Source organism: Talpa occidentalis, unplaced genomic scaffold, assembly GCF_014898055.3.
Source record: "Talpa occidentalis isolate TD23 unplaced genomic scaffold, MPIMG_talOcc4v2.1, whole genome shotgun sequence".
Lineage (NCBI taxonomy): Eukaryota > Metazoa > Chordata > Mammalia > Eulipotyphla > Talpidae > Talpa > Talpa occidentalis.
The window spans coordinates 132,795,268-132,813,865 of NW_026555331.1; the positions used below are offsets into that span (position 1 = coordinate 132,795,268).

General features: G+C 36.4%; 1 protein-coding gene across 6 annotated transcripts in view; it reads right to left on the bottom strand.

The window, feature by feature from the left end:
* Positions 1 to 533: 533 nt before the first annotated feature.
* FAM3C (FAM3 metabolism regulating signaling molecule C) overlaps positions 534 to 18,598 on the bottom strand; it is a 41,600-nt gene continuing 23,535 nt past the window's right edge. For all 6 annotated transcript variants that reach the window (XM_054692597.1, XM_037512279.2, XM_037512289.2 and 3 more), the window contains exons 6-10: positions 12,597 to 12,655; positions 11,463 to 11,513; positions 9,659 to 9,743; positions 3,707 to 3,833; positions 534 to 2,804 (exon numbers count right to left, since the gene is read on the bottom strand). In XM_054692597.1, the coding sequence (XP_054548572.1) occupies positions 2,715 to 2,804; positions 3,707 to 3,833; positions 9,659 to 9,743; positions 11,463 to 11,513; positions 12,597 to 12,655 (412 nt within the window). In that variant the 3' untranslated portion in view covers positions 534 to 2,714. The remainder of the gene's footprint in view (positions 2,805 to 3,706; positions 3,834 to 9,658; positions 9,744 to 11,462; positions 11,514 to 12,596; positions 12,656 to 18,598) is intronic.

The following is an 18,598-nucleotide window of genomic DNA, read 5'->3' on the forward strand; positions in this document are numbered from 1 at the left end:
ATATTTATTTATTAAGATTTATTTTATTTATACAAGCACTGGGGTACAGGCCAGAGGTGCAGGAGGGTAAGCAAATTCACCAGAGCCAGAGTAGGGAGCAGAACAGGCAGACTGACCAAAGATACTGCTGAAGGGAGCAGTGGACGCGACAGGAGAGGTCTGCAGCGCCATGTGGGAATCTCCCTGGCCGGCCAGGAATCGAACCCACGCTACAGAGGCTGCGGGCAGCTTCACAGCACTGCGCTCAACCTGCTGCACCACCAGGGAGGCCCTCTTTCATATTTATTTTAAAAGGTATTCTAAACACATTTCCAGTTTAACTGGTCTACAGCTGAACACAATTTTCATTCTTTCATTTTAAAATAGGGATTATCAACCAAACTGAATGAAACTATCAGCTTTTTGAAGGGAGAGTCACATTTTAATGTCTATAAACTTTTAAAATATAAAGTGCAATAGGTTTTTAAATGAATTGAACTTCACTTGATATAAAACTGTAAAACAGTAGTTGATTCATTTCCAAACAAATACAACAAAATACAGAAATAATGATAAATTTTAATCAAATTAAAGTCAGGAATATAAAGACTCTAGTCCACATTTTCTTTAATTACCCAAATATCACATATTTTCCTGTCTTCGTTTACTCTTAACAGGCATATCACAATACACTTGCTCTGGGAAAGCATCCATGATTACAAATTAAAAATACTCATTCATACATCCTTAAACACCAATTAAAATACCAAAGTGTCAATGCCAAGCTTTTGATTTTAATAAAGAAAATTCTTAATATTAAAGATTTGATTCCTTTACAACGCTGATTTTTAGAAGATATCTGAAAATGAAATGTAGTAAAATTATTGCTTCCAAAGTTGGCACAATCTATACAAAACAGAACTGAAACAAAAGCAAAATGCACGAAAGCAGTTACATAAGAACTTTTATCCCTTCTTTTGACATTTTATACACCTTTACAAAGTCATCATTTTACAGCTTTTATCTTGAAAAAGGGAGGTCCTGCTGTCTTAACTTCTACACATGTTCAGACATATCCTGAAGAAGTTAGTGTTTAACAACAGAAATGACAAATTTCTCATGTTAGGCAGCACAACAAATGCTTGACAAACCTCAATATGAAGTTCTGTATTACGTTCCTTTGCCAGATAACACAAAAAAAAAAAATCACAATGCAAAACAGAGTATTTATTGTCATTATTATTTTTTGCAAATGCAGTATTTCACAATCCCTGGAACTGTAAAATTATTCTTTTAATTTACAGAATTGAGGGAAGCATTTTAAATGCCAAAATACACATGCTGAGAATGTGATTTAGTAAGCACCAAAATCTGAAGTTTACAAAAACTGTTTAAATGTATTAGGTGCATTATCCATGAATTACATTCAGTTTGACAGAAGAAATAGTACCCAAAGTTCACTAATATTTAAGAAACAGTTGAATAGCTTCCATCTTGGTTTACCACAAAATTAAAAATACTGCTTTAAGATTTTTTTATACAAGTCATTTAAAATTTAGATTCAAAATTTAAGTGCTGCCTTTTATTGTGAATGGCAGTTAGGTCATTGAATTTACTTACGTTTAAGAAATTAAATAGGTAATTTAATGCCCTGAAAAAAAATAGCAAATATCTGCATTTAATAAGAATGTTAATGCTTCTATATTTTTATGTAAAATTGTGTTGAAAGTCATTTGGGTGAATTAAACTTATTTTTTAATGCCCTAAGTCCACTCAATAATTAGGGCTTTTCTAAATATGTCATCATATCTTTGGGCAAAAATTGATTCTATGAAGTTAAATGAAATACAGAATTTTTTGGTTTACAGATCAAATTTATTGTGATATTAAAGCGTGCCTCCTTCAAAACTCCATGGTCATTGCTAATAACATTTAAATAAGCAAAGTATATGTCAGTATTGCTCTGGATTTACTGACAAGGCTGTCCTGAATGACCTGATATTGGAAGAGACTTGCCTAGTTCCCCAGCTCTGTGGAGTCTCCAGCCTCACTCTAAATAGCTTATAAAAACACAAAATCCAGCAAGTTATCATCCTGAATAACATTGATCTCTACATATTTAATTTTTACCGTGTACATTAAAAAAAGAATTTTGTTGTGCTTTTTGCATATCTGATACACGTTTTCCTATCATTTTATTTCTAGGTTTCTTGGGAAAAGAAAAGAAAAACTAAGAAAAGGGGTATGGGGGAGAGTAAGACTGTGAAGTAACATTATACACAAAACTAGCCAAGTATCTCTTTAATTTAAAGACACTATTATCAAAGGCCAGAAACAGTCTCCCCCCTAAAATCCTTATTATTTCATGACAGATTCTCACAGCAACCAGTATACATGTATGTATATATATGTATGTGTATATATATATATATCAATACATTTTTCACAATCTTTTCAATCATACATTGAGTATACTTTTAGAATTACAAGGCAACGTTACCAGAGCAATCTAAACTTGTAGTACTAGGGAAATGTGCTTAGAAATGGTTCAGTGATTTGCTCATTATAGCTATTTACAAAGATAACTATGTACGTTAGCAATAAATAATCCTGATATCAAAGAGATAATGCTCATGCATACACCGAGATGGTTGCATGCTCTTAAAATATTTACACGCCAACTCTCTTCATAGTTCTCCCGTTAATAGTGAAAGTGCGCTTCAATTTTCTCCACGTTAGTCTTGCTTCTGGGGGATACAGCCTTCCATCTCTACAACCTCAGGCCATCCTTCATATTTGTTTGTGTCCTTATTGTTCTTTATATACTGGTGAAACAATAGTATACAGTTTTAATAACTTTGGTGAGTGGATGCTCGGCAACAACATACTTGATACTAGCTCATTTCAGTAACACTCATGTTAACCGTAGATTCACATAAATTACTGCTCAAGATAATGCGTAACTCTTGGGGCCTGGCATGCAGTGGCAGACCTTTAACAGCTGAGAGAATAAACATCACACAGTTTGTTTTTTTACTTTTTTGAAGAACCATTGTTAATCAAAAAGTAAAGCTTATATTCTACTATGTTCTAAAGTATTTCCAAACTTAATTGACAACATCAAGTTGAGTTCAACTTAATCTTATTAATCTTTAACAACCAATATTTTTTAAGACTTAAGATACAAGTAATCACATATGAATGCACTGTTATGCAGGGAAGAACAATTCCCAAGCAGGAAATGACTATTTTTAAGTTTTACAATTAAAACAGTGCCATGGTTATTTCTAAGAATTGACTAACACAAACTTGTGGAAAATATATGAATGTATTCACTGTCTGCTTTACTTAAGCTTCAAATAGCTTGAATAAGAAAATATACTGTCCAGGGGCCTCCCTGGTGGCACAAGGGGTTCAGTCTCATCACTACAAAGCTATCTGCAGCCACTGCAGCACGAGTTTGATCCCCGGCCAGGGAGCTGACCCATGGTGCAGTAGACCTCTCCTGTCTCACCTGCTGCTCCCTTCAGCAGTGTATCTCAGTAGATCTACCTGTTCTACTCCCCACTCTGTCTCTGGTGAATCCTCTGACCTCCCTTGCCCCCACACCTCTGACTTGCACCCCAGCTCTTGTATGCATAAATAAATCTTAAAAAAAAGAAAATGTACTGTCCAGTTTCATATAATTTGCTCGTGTCTGTTAATTATGAAAGTCTTAGACACTGACCTGTTCAAAAGGGCTTTTTGTCTTAATGCCTTTCCCACCACAGAAGACCCAGTTGTCTCTAAAACCAAGATTAGTTATAGATGTGCTCCCCAGCTCAGCAATGAGTCGCCGTGCCTCATCATTGAGCCTAAAAGAGTAGAGAAAAAATACAGTAAGTCCAGTGCACTGTATGTCATCTAAGGAATATTTATTCACTCAGGATATTTAACATATAACACAAGATAAAATGAGAACATACAAAGGAAAAGGATTTTTTTTTTAGTAAAACATCCCTACCACTTTAATTCTTCAGTCACAAAAAAACATGAAATCTAGCAATTACTTTTAAGTTCATTCTATTAAGGAATACCTTTTGATGTCTTTAGTTACAATTACTCGCTTTCACCCATACCTGTTAAATAATTACAACAATTATGGAATGCCTAGTCAGGCAAATCCCAGGTCTTTAAACCCCAGTATCTTTGTAAAATTAAAAATCACTTTGAATCTTCACTAGAAGCCTTTGTAAATTATACCTGAATAAAGGTAAAGGCTGTTCAGGAATCTCGATGTTTCTAATACTGAGTTTCATTTAAAAGAAAACAAATTTAAAAATAGACTATAAACCGTACTTCAGTGACAACTGCTGAGTGGTTATTTGATAAAAGCCATAAGTATTAACCACCGAACAGCTGCAGGAAAAACAGCAAAAGTCAACTGCTAGGGAAACTAACTGAAAGATGTCACCAAGGAATTGGCTGTAGGTTATCATCCTAATGTGTGATGTTCAATCTTTACTTGGTCTCAAAAGGGAGAGGAAACTCAGTTGATACACCCTAGTCATAGAGCTTGGGTGGGAGTGAGGGGGAGGGGAAGAGAGATAAGGAGGGGTGACCTGCACAATGTATTTCACAGTCAGTCCCACACAGGATGGAACAGAAAGATCAATTCTAGTGGCTTTTGTTCTGCTAAAATCTGACGCAGGGCCAGTTTCATATTTGCAAGTAGCTGGAGGATTGTTAACTGCAGACAGCATGAGGGTCACTGAGGAAGGTCCTTAGTTACCCCAGTGTTCTTTCAAACACTTCATAGCTTCTTTAATGCATTAATGAATGAAATGCTAGGAAGAACAGTTCTCATTAAACTAACTTGAAGATAAATGGGACAATCTGTCTACAACAAAAAGAGCTTCAAAGAAACAGGAAGGAACCACACATATCATTAGAGATTTCCACAACCAAGGGTAGGGCTATTTTCCCCACAGCCTGGGCATCTGTCTCCTGCAGGATGTTCACTAGAATTGGTGAGAAAAGCAGTCGCAAAAATAAACAAACAAACAAGCAAACAAATAAATAAATAAATGCCTTTGAAAATTTAGCCGATCAGACTCAAGTCTATCTGGTTACGCAGTTATCATTAAATGAAATAAAAAGAAAGAAAAGGCTGTGCAACGGAACCAGTGCAGTCTCAGCCTCTCTGAGGATTTGGAGACCTTAACAAAGAATCACATGTACAGGCTTCCGGTTTCCCCCTAGAGTTTGCCTGCAGCCGTGATTCCTGTGCCCATCCTTACATGTGTTAGCTATCACTGTTCATTTGTGGCTCACTTGGCATGCAACATTTGTGTTGAAAGTAATGTCTAAACTGTTTTCTTGTTTCCAAGCAGTATAGGATGACATGGATCTGAAGACTGTCAATTTCCATTCATCAGTTTACCTAGATGTTCTATTTTCTGACTCCTTTCTGTGAACTTTTCCCTTGCATCATCAGCGCTTGGAGGTGATGTGTGCAGTTATAACAGGAATAAACTGTATATGGAGGTCGGGAAGTAGTTCCTGGGCAGCTTAGACCTCCTGCAGAGAGCCCTCCAGGCTGGATTCCCATTTCCGCCTCAGAAAAACTACAGGGGCTTGTAGGATTGCTCATAAATAGCTGAATGTTAAGTTCATACATGCTAAGGATTTACTTTATATAAGAAAAATTGCTTAGTGTAGGTTCACTGTGCTTAAAAACTACAAACGCAGTTTATGCCAAATACCTACCTTCTCTCTGAGAGTCTAGAATCAGGGTGTATTAGGAAGAGGGTGCCTACATGGCCAGCTCCTCATAAAAGCCCTGGTTTAATGAGCTTTCCTAGAGTAGACAGCATTTCATATTGTTTTCATTTTGTTGCTGGGGGAATTGGCATTGCCCTGTGTGACTCCACTTGGGAGAGGAATCTTGGAAAATTGAGCCTGGTTTCCTGCAGACTTTGCTTCATCACATGTCCCCTTTGCTGGTTTGATTTTGCATGTAAAAAACGGCAGTCATGAGTGGGCAGGTCTGCATGCTGTGAGCCCACCTAGAAAGTCTCGAATCTCAGGGTGCTCACAGGCCTCCTATGAGCATTATAGTTTTATTACTTTCTCAATGACTTCTAGAGTTGCTTGATCTGTCTATGAAGAGTTTGGTTTTTTTGGTCGTTGTTGTTGTTCTTTTTCTAATATCTTCTATTTAACTAAGTAAAAGATGATTTAATATTTCAAAAAGAAGCTCAGAGTCATGCAGCATACCCTATTATTATGAGCACTAGATTAAATACACCATAGTTGTCAAAATGCCCTAGAGACAAGTCTAGAGACAAGCTTTTTATTCTAGATAGGAGCACCATGAGTTTGTTAGACACATGTTAATGTTTACTAGTGGTCTTAATTAGCTAGGTTAAGATTTTATGCTGAACGAATCATTTCAGTTGTGAATTCTCTTTAAAATGGGTAATTATCCTGTGGCAACCCAAAAGGCAGACAAAGACAGAGATTGAGAACAGATTCTGAAGATGCACAGAGGCAGCCGGGGGTGGAAGTGGAGAAGGTGGGAGCTGGGATGAGTATCTCTGAGCTCTGCCTCCACCTTTGCTAGGGAAGGAGAACATCCCATCCCTCCCCCCCCCCCCCCCACCACGCTGAAGCATCAAAGCAAGCCACAGGACAGAAAGCATTCTGGGCTTAGTTCTGATTAACAGGGAAGAATCAATAGGGAAGTAAAAGTGTCCAGAACTTTGGAAGAACATTACCGTATTTCCTGAAGTCTGAAGAATAAAAAACACTAGGCATATGAGAACATGTTATAAAAAGATGAGATGAGAAACTCCTATGAGGGAATAAGATTGTAAGAACAAATAAATAATTCTGCAACTTTCCACTATATAATTGCTAACAATCCCTTAAAAAAAGGGGAGGAAATTTTCCAAAGTAATGCTACCATAGGAACATTCTGTAATTAAAAAAGGAAGTGTGCAAAAATAACAGGCAAATCATATTGCTATTGACAAAACTTTTGATACTATTACCAGGAAGACCTGCAGTGCTCTGAAAGGTCACAGGAAGAACTTGTACTTCTGAATAACAAAGGAACCCACAGTCTCACAAGAACCCGCAGAGTATTTAAGTTCAAAGCACAACTGAAGTTTTCAGGGAGGCAAACTCTGATCTACATAAACAGGGAACAGTACATCAAGAATACAAATGCTTTAAAATCAGTTTAACCCCCCAGACCCTTATCTGTCACATACTTTTCAATTCCAAAGGAATTGGTTAAGATGATCCTCAAGGTAGTGTCAGTTATTTTAGAAGCAGCATGGAAAATGGAGATGCTGGTGACATTAAAAGTTAAATATTCCAGATTTCAAAAAAGGCAAGCAAAATTTTAAGAACCAATGATTCAGTAAAATATATTCCCATTCCTAACAAATTTCTACAATGAATTATCATATCTGCGAGCATTAAAAAAATAACAATAAAGGAAAGAAAGGAAAGGGGTAGTGGAAAGGAGGGAGGAATAAATCAAGCCAAGTTAATGTCATCCCAGCGATTTCAGCTTATAGGTTTTTGGGCAGTAGATCAGGAAACTGTAATGAGCAGAGTCCATGAATATGAAGCAAGCATACGATAGTCTCAGAAAATAACCCCTATGAATAAAATAATGAAACAGCAGTCAGATGGCACGACTATAAGGGTACATTGGCAGCTGTCTGAAAAGTAAATTTCTGCAGTTGATTTATATGAATCCCCTGGAGAAGGCCCTTAACAGGGTGGCATGCTGCCCTTGGTAAACATTTTTATCAATGACTTAGATTTAGACCTAAGAACGACTTTGGAGAGAGTACAAAGCCTGGATCATGAAAACCTCAGGACAAATGTCAGAATCAAGACCAAGTGCGCCAAAATCAGCAAAATTAAATTTAACAAGGATAAACGAATATAGAATCCTTCACTTAAGATGATATGAAATCAAGCTCTGAATTGGGAGAAAGACCTGACTTGGCAGCAGTTTAAAAAGAAAAAAAAAAAAAAAAAAAAAAAAAAGAATTCAGAGATCAAATTAAAAGATCTGAGAAATTAACTTGACCAAACTTTCTCAAGCCAAAAATGTAATATGACTGTTTAAAGAAAACTAATACAATACTAGTCTGCATGAATATTCAAAGAAATGTAATCTCTAAAACATGGAGAGCTAGCATCTCCATGGTACCCTGTACTGGCCAGACCACATGTGGAAAACTGTGTTCGATTTGGGGTGTTCTCATTTTAAGACAGACAATAATCAATCAGGAGTTAGATAAGGCAGCCAGGAGGGTAAAATGACCTAGAAATTGTTAAGCACTGTGGCTGGATGAGAGAGAGGTAAGGGAAATGCAATTAGCTTCAAATACAAAATGATTAGGAGGTGAGCAATTTGGAGGAGGAATTCATAGAGGAATCTTGCCCAGGCTGAGAGGCTGTTTCAGGAAACCTTTAAGACTCCTTATGTCAAGATATTCAGACCGAAATCTTTCACTTAGGCATAAAGTTAACATATCATGGAATGTTCTCTCCAAAAGGAGGAATGCAAAATTTAGTTTGCTCACTCAAACTATCCTATTCTTCATTAAATAAAACCCAACTTACCATAGAGGTTAGGGTGAAAAATAAGGGCTCATTAGAGATATGTATGACCCCAAGTATAGGTTTTCTTACATAGATATAATTTTCTTCTTTATAATGGGTTTCCTCATTAAAATCAATTACTGGAATAAACACAGGTAAAGAGGCTCTTCAGGGCAGAAGGAACAAAAACAAGGTGCGTCCCCAAACTTAACCATTAATAGCTTAGAAAGAATGAGGGTTCCACCAGAACACACTTTGAGAAATGCTGCGATGGAAATCAGACCCGGATGTTCTGCTGACATTCACTGTAGAGCTGAGGATTTCGTCATGTTTGGTAGAAACAGGATGAATGAGGAACTCTGTAGATAACCTCTCTATATTTAGACAACTGAGTCCTGCTTTCCCTACTCAATACGCATGCCAATTCCCTCTCTTTGTGCTTTCATGCATTTTCCAAATTTCACCACAGATACAATTTAAGAAAAACATTACAAACTACCATCTATTAAACTTTATTTTATATATATATATATATATATATATATATATATATATATCACACTTATTCCTTCACAATTGATTCCACTTCCAGGAATTTACCATAAGGACATAATCATAGCGTGCAAAAAACTTTTGTTCAGAAAAATGTTTGTGAAATTATTTATAATATGAAAAATTCGGCAATAAGAGGAAACTGTTAAATAACAGTGGGGCCTTATGACAAACTGTCAGGCAGCCATGAAAACTGCTGAAGAATTTTAATGATGGGAAAACTAAGATTATTAAAAGACAATATAAAACAGTCTAAAAACTTTATGTACAATGTGATTCTGATTTTAGTCACGTGTGTATGTGTATGTATGCATGTATACATATATGTATATATACAAACATACATACACACACAAAAATGATAGGGAGGAAGCAAACTGAAAAAATGTTAATAGTGTTTTATCTGGAAATTGTACTACTTTGCTCTATTTTGTAATTTTTTTTCAGTGAAGATGTATTGCCTTTATAATTATAAATCATAGCTCCAAAAGTTGTGTAAATTTTTCAATGTACATACTTGGTTGCTCCATCATCATATGTTCCCATTAGGACTATTGTTCCATCTTGTATGGACTTCAGAAACTCAATAAATGGTGCCACATCTGAAGAAAGAAAGAAAGAGTTAAGAGTTTTTTGAAAAAAATTAATAACCACCAAAATTTTTAAAGTTAAAATATAAAGTTCTTATCAATAAGTTATTTAAAACACAGAGTAACCAAAAGGCAGATAAATCTTAAGGCCCCTTAATATGATCCCACTAGACTTAAAATTTCCCAACCCTGATTCATCCTATTTACTTTCTGAATTGCCATCCCAGGAACTAAACGAAAAAAATCACAGCCAAATCACATTAAAGCATGACTTATGATTAAGATAAGAAACTTGGGAGAGTGCGGTAGGAGAAAGGCTCATATTTTCCCTGAGTGGATGTAAAAATTGTTTGAATGGGTACTTAGCTTAAAAGAGGATACATAGCTTTTATCTAATCCACAACAAAATCTGTAATATAAAAATTTACATAAACATGGATACACAACACACACATACATGCACACAAACTGATTTAAGGGATCTTCCGTGCTTAACTATTTTTACTGTAAACTAGGGGAAATGAGTAAAGGTTGTCACTAGAATCCAAACTAATGAAGGCAAGTAATAATCATTAATTGGGCCTCCCTGGTGGCACAAGGGATTAAGATGCAACCTACAAAGCTATCCGCAGCCACTATAGCACGGAGTTCGATCCCTGGCCAGGGAGCTACCCACATGGGGCAGCAGACATCTCCTGAATCGCCTGCTGTTCTTCTGAGCAATGTGTTTCAATCTGCCTGTACTGCTCCCCACTCTGTCTCTGGTGAATCCTCTCACCCCCCAATACCTCTGGCCTTACCTCAGTTCTTGTATGCATAAATAAATAAATCTAAAAAAAAAAAATCATTAACTGCTTTATCTAACATAATAAGGTTTACAGACTTCAGAATAAACCAGTCAGTGATTACACACTGGTGATACCAGAGGTAGACCAAGTACTACAAATTCTTTCATATCCTCAGCAATTTATAATGGTCCCAAGGCTAAAGAACTAGAAAGAAGATTCTATTTCTTTCCTTCTCTCAAATATTCACCCATTTTAATAATAATCCTGGTTATGATTTTGAGACTGTAAAATCAGATGTAAAATCAATTCAGTCAGTTAAAAATACTTGAAATCGCTATGCCCATCTGCAAATCACTTGTTTTTTTTTAATATTTCAGACAGAAACCTATTGGAGCCTAAAGCTTTAGTTGTCCTGCAGAAAAAAGAGCTCAGTTTTTAAAAAAATATCCATTTTCATATTACTATTTTTCAAAAAAGATTTATTTATGCATACAAGAACTGGGGTACAGGCCAGAGATGTGGGGTGTATGTGTGTGTGAGAGGAGTCACCAGAGACAGAGTGGGGAGCAGAACAAACAGACTGACTGAAACGCACTGCTGAGGGGAGCAGCAGGCAAGATAGGAGAGGTCTGCTTCGCCATGTGGGTTGCTCCCTGGCCGGCCGGGGATCAAACTCATGCTGCAGAGGCTGCGGATTGCTTCACAGTGCGGTGCTTAACCTCTTGCGCCACCAGGGAGGCCCCCCATATTACTATTCTTAATTACCCACCAGACCTAAAAAAAATGTACATACAACAGGATAGATCTTATGAACAGTTGGAAAAAGTGAAAGGAGCAAGATAAACACAAAAAGAGTTCCATTATTTTCCCATTAATGGATTATATTTATTGAGATGATTAAGAAGTCAGTGGTAGTGACAGTTACGTTATTTATTTAACTTACCTCCTCCCCACATGTCAAAATATTTAGTGTCTAATACTTCTCCTGTTTTTCCTGAAAGAGAATGAAATCTTATCAAATTGTGCACCTGAAATATATTCTATACTCTATAAGATAATGGATCTTATGTGATAATTAAGATGAATTTGCTAACAGAGAAAATTATTATGACAGTCAAATCTGAACTGCATACATCTAAAATATATTTCTGAAGGTAATTTTAGGATAGGATTTTCTCAGTAAACTTTTAAGCCAAAGGGTAGCAAACAGAAGTCCACCACTGACCACAGGCCATTCCAATCCAAAGTTAGTTATGTTTTTACTCTATGTTTTACCATCTTTCCTTAAAAATTATCCCAAATACCTAGAGCTCTTTCAAAAAGATACATCTGATGCTATTTTCTATCATTAAAGCCATCTTTTCAATATTATATTCTTTTTAAGGTGATTTTTTTTCCCCTTTGCTATCGACAACTAGGCATAGAAATGTTTTTATAACAAGATGAAGAAAGTAGAAAGACAAAAAAATATCTTTTGCTGTAAAAGAAAAGATTCCCCACCCTATGAACTAGGTGACATGGTTGTGGTTTCTAACCATCCCACAGAGCTTTACAGTGTTATGTGGCAGGAAGAGATGACCATGGGCTGTTAGGCCTCACTTCGAGGGTTCCCACCTACATATATAACAGCAAGAATATCTTTCAAGATGTTTAGCATTCAATGGACAACATAAATGAACTTACCGGAAGAATGTGCACAGTACTGAAAAATTACAACTAATTCAATTCTCCCCCATCCTACCCAATTGTTCAACACCCTTTGTCGTTCTATATATATTCATTTGTGTCAATTGATCTTCATGTTAATGTGAGGATTCCAAAATTTGCAGTAAAATTCACCAAGTTAGATTGCTTTTTTCCAGGCAATCTCACGCGGAGCTCTCTGTACACTGCACATCAAGCTGGAGGCCTCCAAGAAAGTGTGCTGTAGCAACACAGATGCCAGGTCTCCAGTCTGGCCTTTGGGGAAGGGAGGGTTGGGAGGAGAGCCTTAGTGTCGACAGCTACCCTTTGACCCTGACCCCCTGATATCTGAGTGTATCCCACTTCATCCGTAAGTTAAAGCAGGCACTCTTACCGTTCACCAAGGCTACATTGATCCCTCTTCCAACGTTATTCTTAACGCCGCTCATTAAACTGAAGGGGAAAAAGTTAAGACAAATTTAGAATGAGATGAACATGAATGTACATCAAAGAAATAAAGTCAGGCAAAAGAGAAAGTTGGGGGTATTTTACATATGTGTACAATAGTTAGTACTGCAGAAGAGATTAAAAGGAGATCACTCAATCCAGAGAAGACAGTCTAATAGTGAATGATTTTAAAGCCATGTCCTTAAGTAAGCTCTCACAAATAGAAATGTACATTAAAAAGTATTAAGCCTGAAATACTAGACTTGCTGCCCTGCATCAGATTATGAAATACTATTTTAGAAAACCCTTAAAACACGCGAACAGTATACATACATTCCACCTCATTCTCGTGGGATCAAACAACAATCTCCTATCTACTTTCTTCAATTACTAAAGTAAAATGATACAGAAGTGAGATGTAACCCAAAAATCTGAAAGCAAAAAGAACTGCACCTAAATACAAACATTCTGAGTGATTATCATTGTAAAATTCCTTCATACCCAGAAGAAAATTATATTCACACAATTTATCTAGTTATGCACAGTTACCGCATCTTATCAAGATAATCAACATGCTTGGGCAGTTCACAAACTGCTACTTAACAAGAGTGTAAAATGGACAGTGCAAGTGAAACACTTCGCATCATTTTAATTTGTTGAATTAAAGTAAAACTGTAGATAACTTTAAAAAAAAAATTCAAGATAAGAGTAATACTCCCAGGGACACAGTGCTCAATGATTGACAGCTCCTTTGTGGTTAGCAGAAGGGGAAATATGCATATATGCCCCCACACACATCCACGTATCAATAGAGATGTAGCATCTACGCATACATACAATAGGCACATATATTTATTACAAACTTTACCAATCTAAATTATATGTAGTACACAATTTCACAAACACACAAGCTACAATACTTCACTATAAATTCTATACAGCCAAGTGCTTTTCACACAATCGTGTTCATTAATTTTCACAGAACAACTCTCTGTACCAAACCTCCAGTTACAAGTGATGAATGAGTACATGGTTTGAACACAAATGTTGGAATACGTTTCATTTAAAGAGTAAGAGAAAGTAAAGAAAAACTCAAATAATGAAGATCTAAGTTGTCAAGGATGTGATGTTTTTGTTAAATCACTTAAGTTTCCAAATAATGGAAATTTCTTCAATTTTTTGTACTATGCAGAATAAGTACAGGCATGACATAATTTTAAATTTAATCTGTATAATTAATATTTTTGCCCTCACTTTCTCAAGTCCAAATTTTGAGCTGGCAAACTTTTTCTATAACGAATGAAATAGTAAATATCAAGAACCACCACTTTTTGAGATACACTCAAAAACACTATAAATCAGAAATTCTTAAAAATGCTAATACAAATCATAGGAAGGTAGTAAAAAAAAAAACAGAAACAAACCAAAAAAATAAAAAAATCAGAAAGAACAAAAAGAATGGCAGTCACTAAAGTCTTAACATATAAATATATAACATCAATAGTTTAAACTTAGCAAAAAGAGAGACTGGTACAATGGATTAAAATAAGACAGGAATAGATATTTCATATTACATATAGTGTATGATATATATATATAAATCAAAAGATGCTTAACATCATTGGCCATAAAGGAAAGAAAAGTCACTAAGATATCATTGTACATGTATTAGACCAGCTGAAATAAAAATAATGAACATACTGGCAAGTATACAGAGAAACTGGATCTCTTGTGCAGTGCTTGGTGGGAATGTAAAATGGCACTCTGGAAACCGTTTGACAATTTCCTATAAAATTAAATATACATTTGCCACACAACTCAGAACTCCTAGGAATTTTATTACGTAAAGTACATCCATGCAAAAAATCTGTATGTGATTATTCACTGTGACTTTATTTGTAATAGTCAAAAATTAGAAACAACTGAAAATGTTTGGGTGAGGACAACAGGTAATGATAAACTGTGATACATCCATCCATAGAATATTACCCAGTAACATAAAAGAAGCAAACTAATATGCACCAATATTTCAAGAGCATTATGATGAATGGAAAAAATCAATTATCAAATGGTCATGTGCTGCATGATTCCACTTACATAATATCCTCAAAACATCAAAATGATATAGACAGATCAGTGGTTGCCAGGGGTTACTGATGGTGGAGGTGTGACTCTACCAGGACAGTGGCAAGAAAGAGATATTTGTGATGACGAAATAATCCTGCACCTTAATTGCTGTACTGGTTACATGGATCTACACATGATCAAATAATGTGGAACTATAAACACATGGCACCAATGCTGGTTTTGATATTGCAGTATAATTACATGAGACGAACCATGGAGAAAACCAGCTGAAAAAGAGATGGGACTTCTCTGTTCAATATTTTCAACTTCTGTGATTTCTAATTACTTCAAAATAAGTTTTCAAAACTTTACTCCAATTGGCACAGTGCAAGAAGTTAATTTTAAAAGCTTAGTAGCATTAAACTATGTATTTACCAATATTAGTCACTCATCTGCCTTCAAAATTTCATCTGTCAGTCTCTAGAATTTTCATGTGATTAAGCTCAGAACTTTTTTATGTGAATGTTAAGACTAGTTGTGAGAGGTGGGCCATAAGAGAACCAAACAAATCTGCACCAAAGAGGAAGGAAGCTCTCCTCCTTTTACAGAGGTAATAGATCCCTGATCTCCATCAATGACACTGAGAAGCAATCGCAACATAAGATAAATGTCTTGTCACAGAGCACAGGGCAGATGCTAAACTCAAGTCTATCACAGAGCAAAGAAATAAAGGCAGTAAGCACTATGACAGAGGCTCCCCACAAGAGGGCAGCAGCTTATCAATCTTTAAGAATTCAATCAGGGGAAACTAACTAGCAAATGACAAACCACTGAAGGCTTTAAATGTACAAAGTTGTAATATTTTCTCTTATCTTTTGTGTATCCGAAGGTTTCCCCCACCACAACTCTACACCCCTAGACAAAAAGCTAAAGAAAATAACTGTAGTCAATACATTCTACATCTTCAGTTTGGTTTCAAATCCTCTACCTACTGTATAATCTAGCTACTGCTTCTTAAAGGGATTAGAACTGAGTTTAACAAACTGTGACTCACTGTCCCGATTTAGCCAGCTGGTTATTTTTTGTTTTGTTGCTTTACTACTACTACTACTGAGCTTAGAAAGGCTTTTACATTTTAAATGGTTACACAGGATCATGACCAGGTTACCCAGCCTTCACTTTAACCTCCTGGCCCTGCCCTTACAGTCAAAAAATACTATTTGGATCCTAAATGTTAAAACAATAAACCCGGGCCTCCCCGGTGGCGCAGCGGTTGAGCGCTGGGTTGTGAAGCTGCCCGCGGCCTCTGCGGCGCCGGTTCGATCCCCGGCTGCTCCCCGGCCACCGGAGGAGGATCCCACATGGTGCGCAGACCTCTCCTGCCACCCGCTGCTCCCCTCAGCAGTGTACCTCAGCCCTTCTGCCTGCTCTGCTCCCCGCTCTGGCTCTGGTGAATTCTCTCACCCTCCCGCGCTTCTGACTGTACCCAGTGCATGTATAAACAAAACAAACAAATATAATAAATAAATAAAAATAAAAAAACATGCCTCTATAAAAAAAAAAAAATAAAAAATAAAACAATAAACCCTCAAAACAGTCCTCTGTCTACTCCTATACTAAACATCAAGATGCAACATTATTCTTAATATCAGCTCCATATAAATGGAAATCAAATGAATATATGCCTAAAATAAAAGCTGTATCTCACATAATATAAATTCCATGGGATCTCTAATACAAAAGAAAAAGCTAAAATTCGTGTTTTGTATGACTCCAGATGCTTAAACCCAGGACTTAATTTTAAACTAATAAATGTGAAATCCATCTTACCATAATGTAATCTGACTGCCTCTACTTGTCGTTTAAATCATGACTGCAACACTAATCTCAACTATTATCTTTTATTCATATTAGGCTTCCAGTTTATAATGATATCAAGACCCTGATAATTCCTGTGCAATGACTAACACCAAATTCTCTGGTTCTGGTTCTGAGCTCATGCACTCACCATGGGATGTTATCAAGAACACCCACAGTTCTGACAACCCCAATGTCTCTAGACTTTGACAAATGTCCCTCGTGCCCCTTATATAATATCCTCAAAACATCAAAATGATATATAGACAGATCAGTGGTTGCCAGGGGTTACTGATGGTGGAGGTGTGACTCTACCAGGACAATGGCAAGAAACAATGATGAAATAATCATTATGCGATGATAAAATAATCCTGCACCTTAATTGCTGAGAAGCACTGGTCTAGACTAGTGGCCTCAAAGTAAGTTGCACATACTAGAGCACATGTAAAAAATAAAATATTTACTCATGTATTTTAGTGAACATATATTCAAAAGAAGTGTTACCAAAAAGGAGGCCATGCACAGCAACTGCAATGGTTTTCCAATTGTTCTCTCTATTCTACTTCCCAAATCATTTCAAACAGCAGATAATTTTTTTCAATAAATGAAATAATGACATGGCAGAGTTTGAAAAGCTTCAGTAACTTCTCAATGCACTGAAAAAAAAAATCTCAACCTGCACAGCCTACACATCCCTACCTGTTGGCGTGGTCCCCGTTCCTGTCTCTCCTGCTCTTATCCCTAGTAGGGCCTGAGCATGCTCATCCTTCTATCTAGAGATGTTTTTCACCTGCCTCTCTCTCTTCCTCTTATCCTTTAGTTCTCAGAACAAACATCACTGTGTCAGAGAAGCTATTCCCTGGCTCGATCTACAGTGAGACACTTCAACGTCTCCTGGCTTCCCCTCACCAGTATTCATCACACGCTGCTGCTCTACACAGCATACTGCACAACTAATAATTACTTATTTGTATTTACTTCTTAAATATGTCACCCCTACTAGACTGAGTTCCATGAGAGCAAGGACTATGATCAATAAATACAAGTTGAATATGTGAACAAATGATGCTAAGAAAAATCATACTTCTAAAAATTTACTTTCCATATAGAAACAAAATACCCTACACATGAATTGGTCCCAGCAATTTCTCCAATGGTGATCCTAAGCCTAATTATTTGGTCCTTATTTGGGGACTATGTTTCAAGATCTGAAACCTCGCTATAAAATCCCATAAATTACTTAATCTCTCATGGGAATGGCAGAAATGATTCCTGAAATGAGAATGGATAGGCGGCCTGCCTCAATTTTATAGTTAAAGAAACTGAAATACAAATTCTAAATTCTACATGACATGCGTACCAAGCGAAAAACAAATTCTCTGGCTCTGAGCCCAGCATTTACTTTACCAGATTCCACTGCCTACATACACTTTTCATTTCTGCTTGACCTATATAATCTGCAAAGGGAAAACCTGCTAGTAGAGTCTGAGCTCTCCTTTATATTAAAAACTAATGTGCTTCAAGGGGACAGAAGGTCTCTGAAGATGATTTCCTGTGGACTAGTCATTCCAAGAGCTTCCTTGCCATTGCTTAGAATCAAATGTGGAGCCTCTTTAGCCAAATAAGATAAAAAGATGGAAAGAGGAGGTTCTAAGTCAACAGGACAGGTACTACTTAATGTGAGATCTACAAAGTTCTAATCTAAGTACTTTATTATTTAATTCAGTAAAACAGGACTACTATAACAAGAAATCAGAAGACACTGGATTAATAATGGATTATTAGCGAAAGGCAAAAGAAAGGAAATGCACAAAGACCTTAAGGAAAACCTCACTCCACCGTTTGATTCTACAAGAAAAGTGCTACTCTGAGAGGTCAGACAACCTGCCCAGAGCTCACTGACAAAGGGGTTAGTAGAATAATTTAAGAGCTTCCACAGTAAAAAGACAAAAAATGTTGGGAAACATTGCCTAGTTTCCTCCTTTTGTAAAACTGCCTTACTCTTTCTCTTAATGAATGGCACAT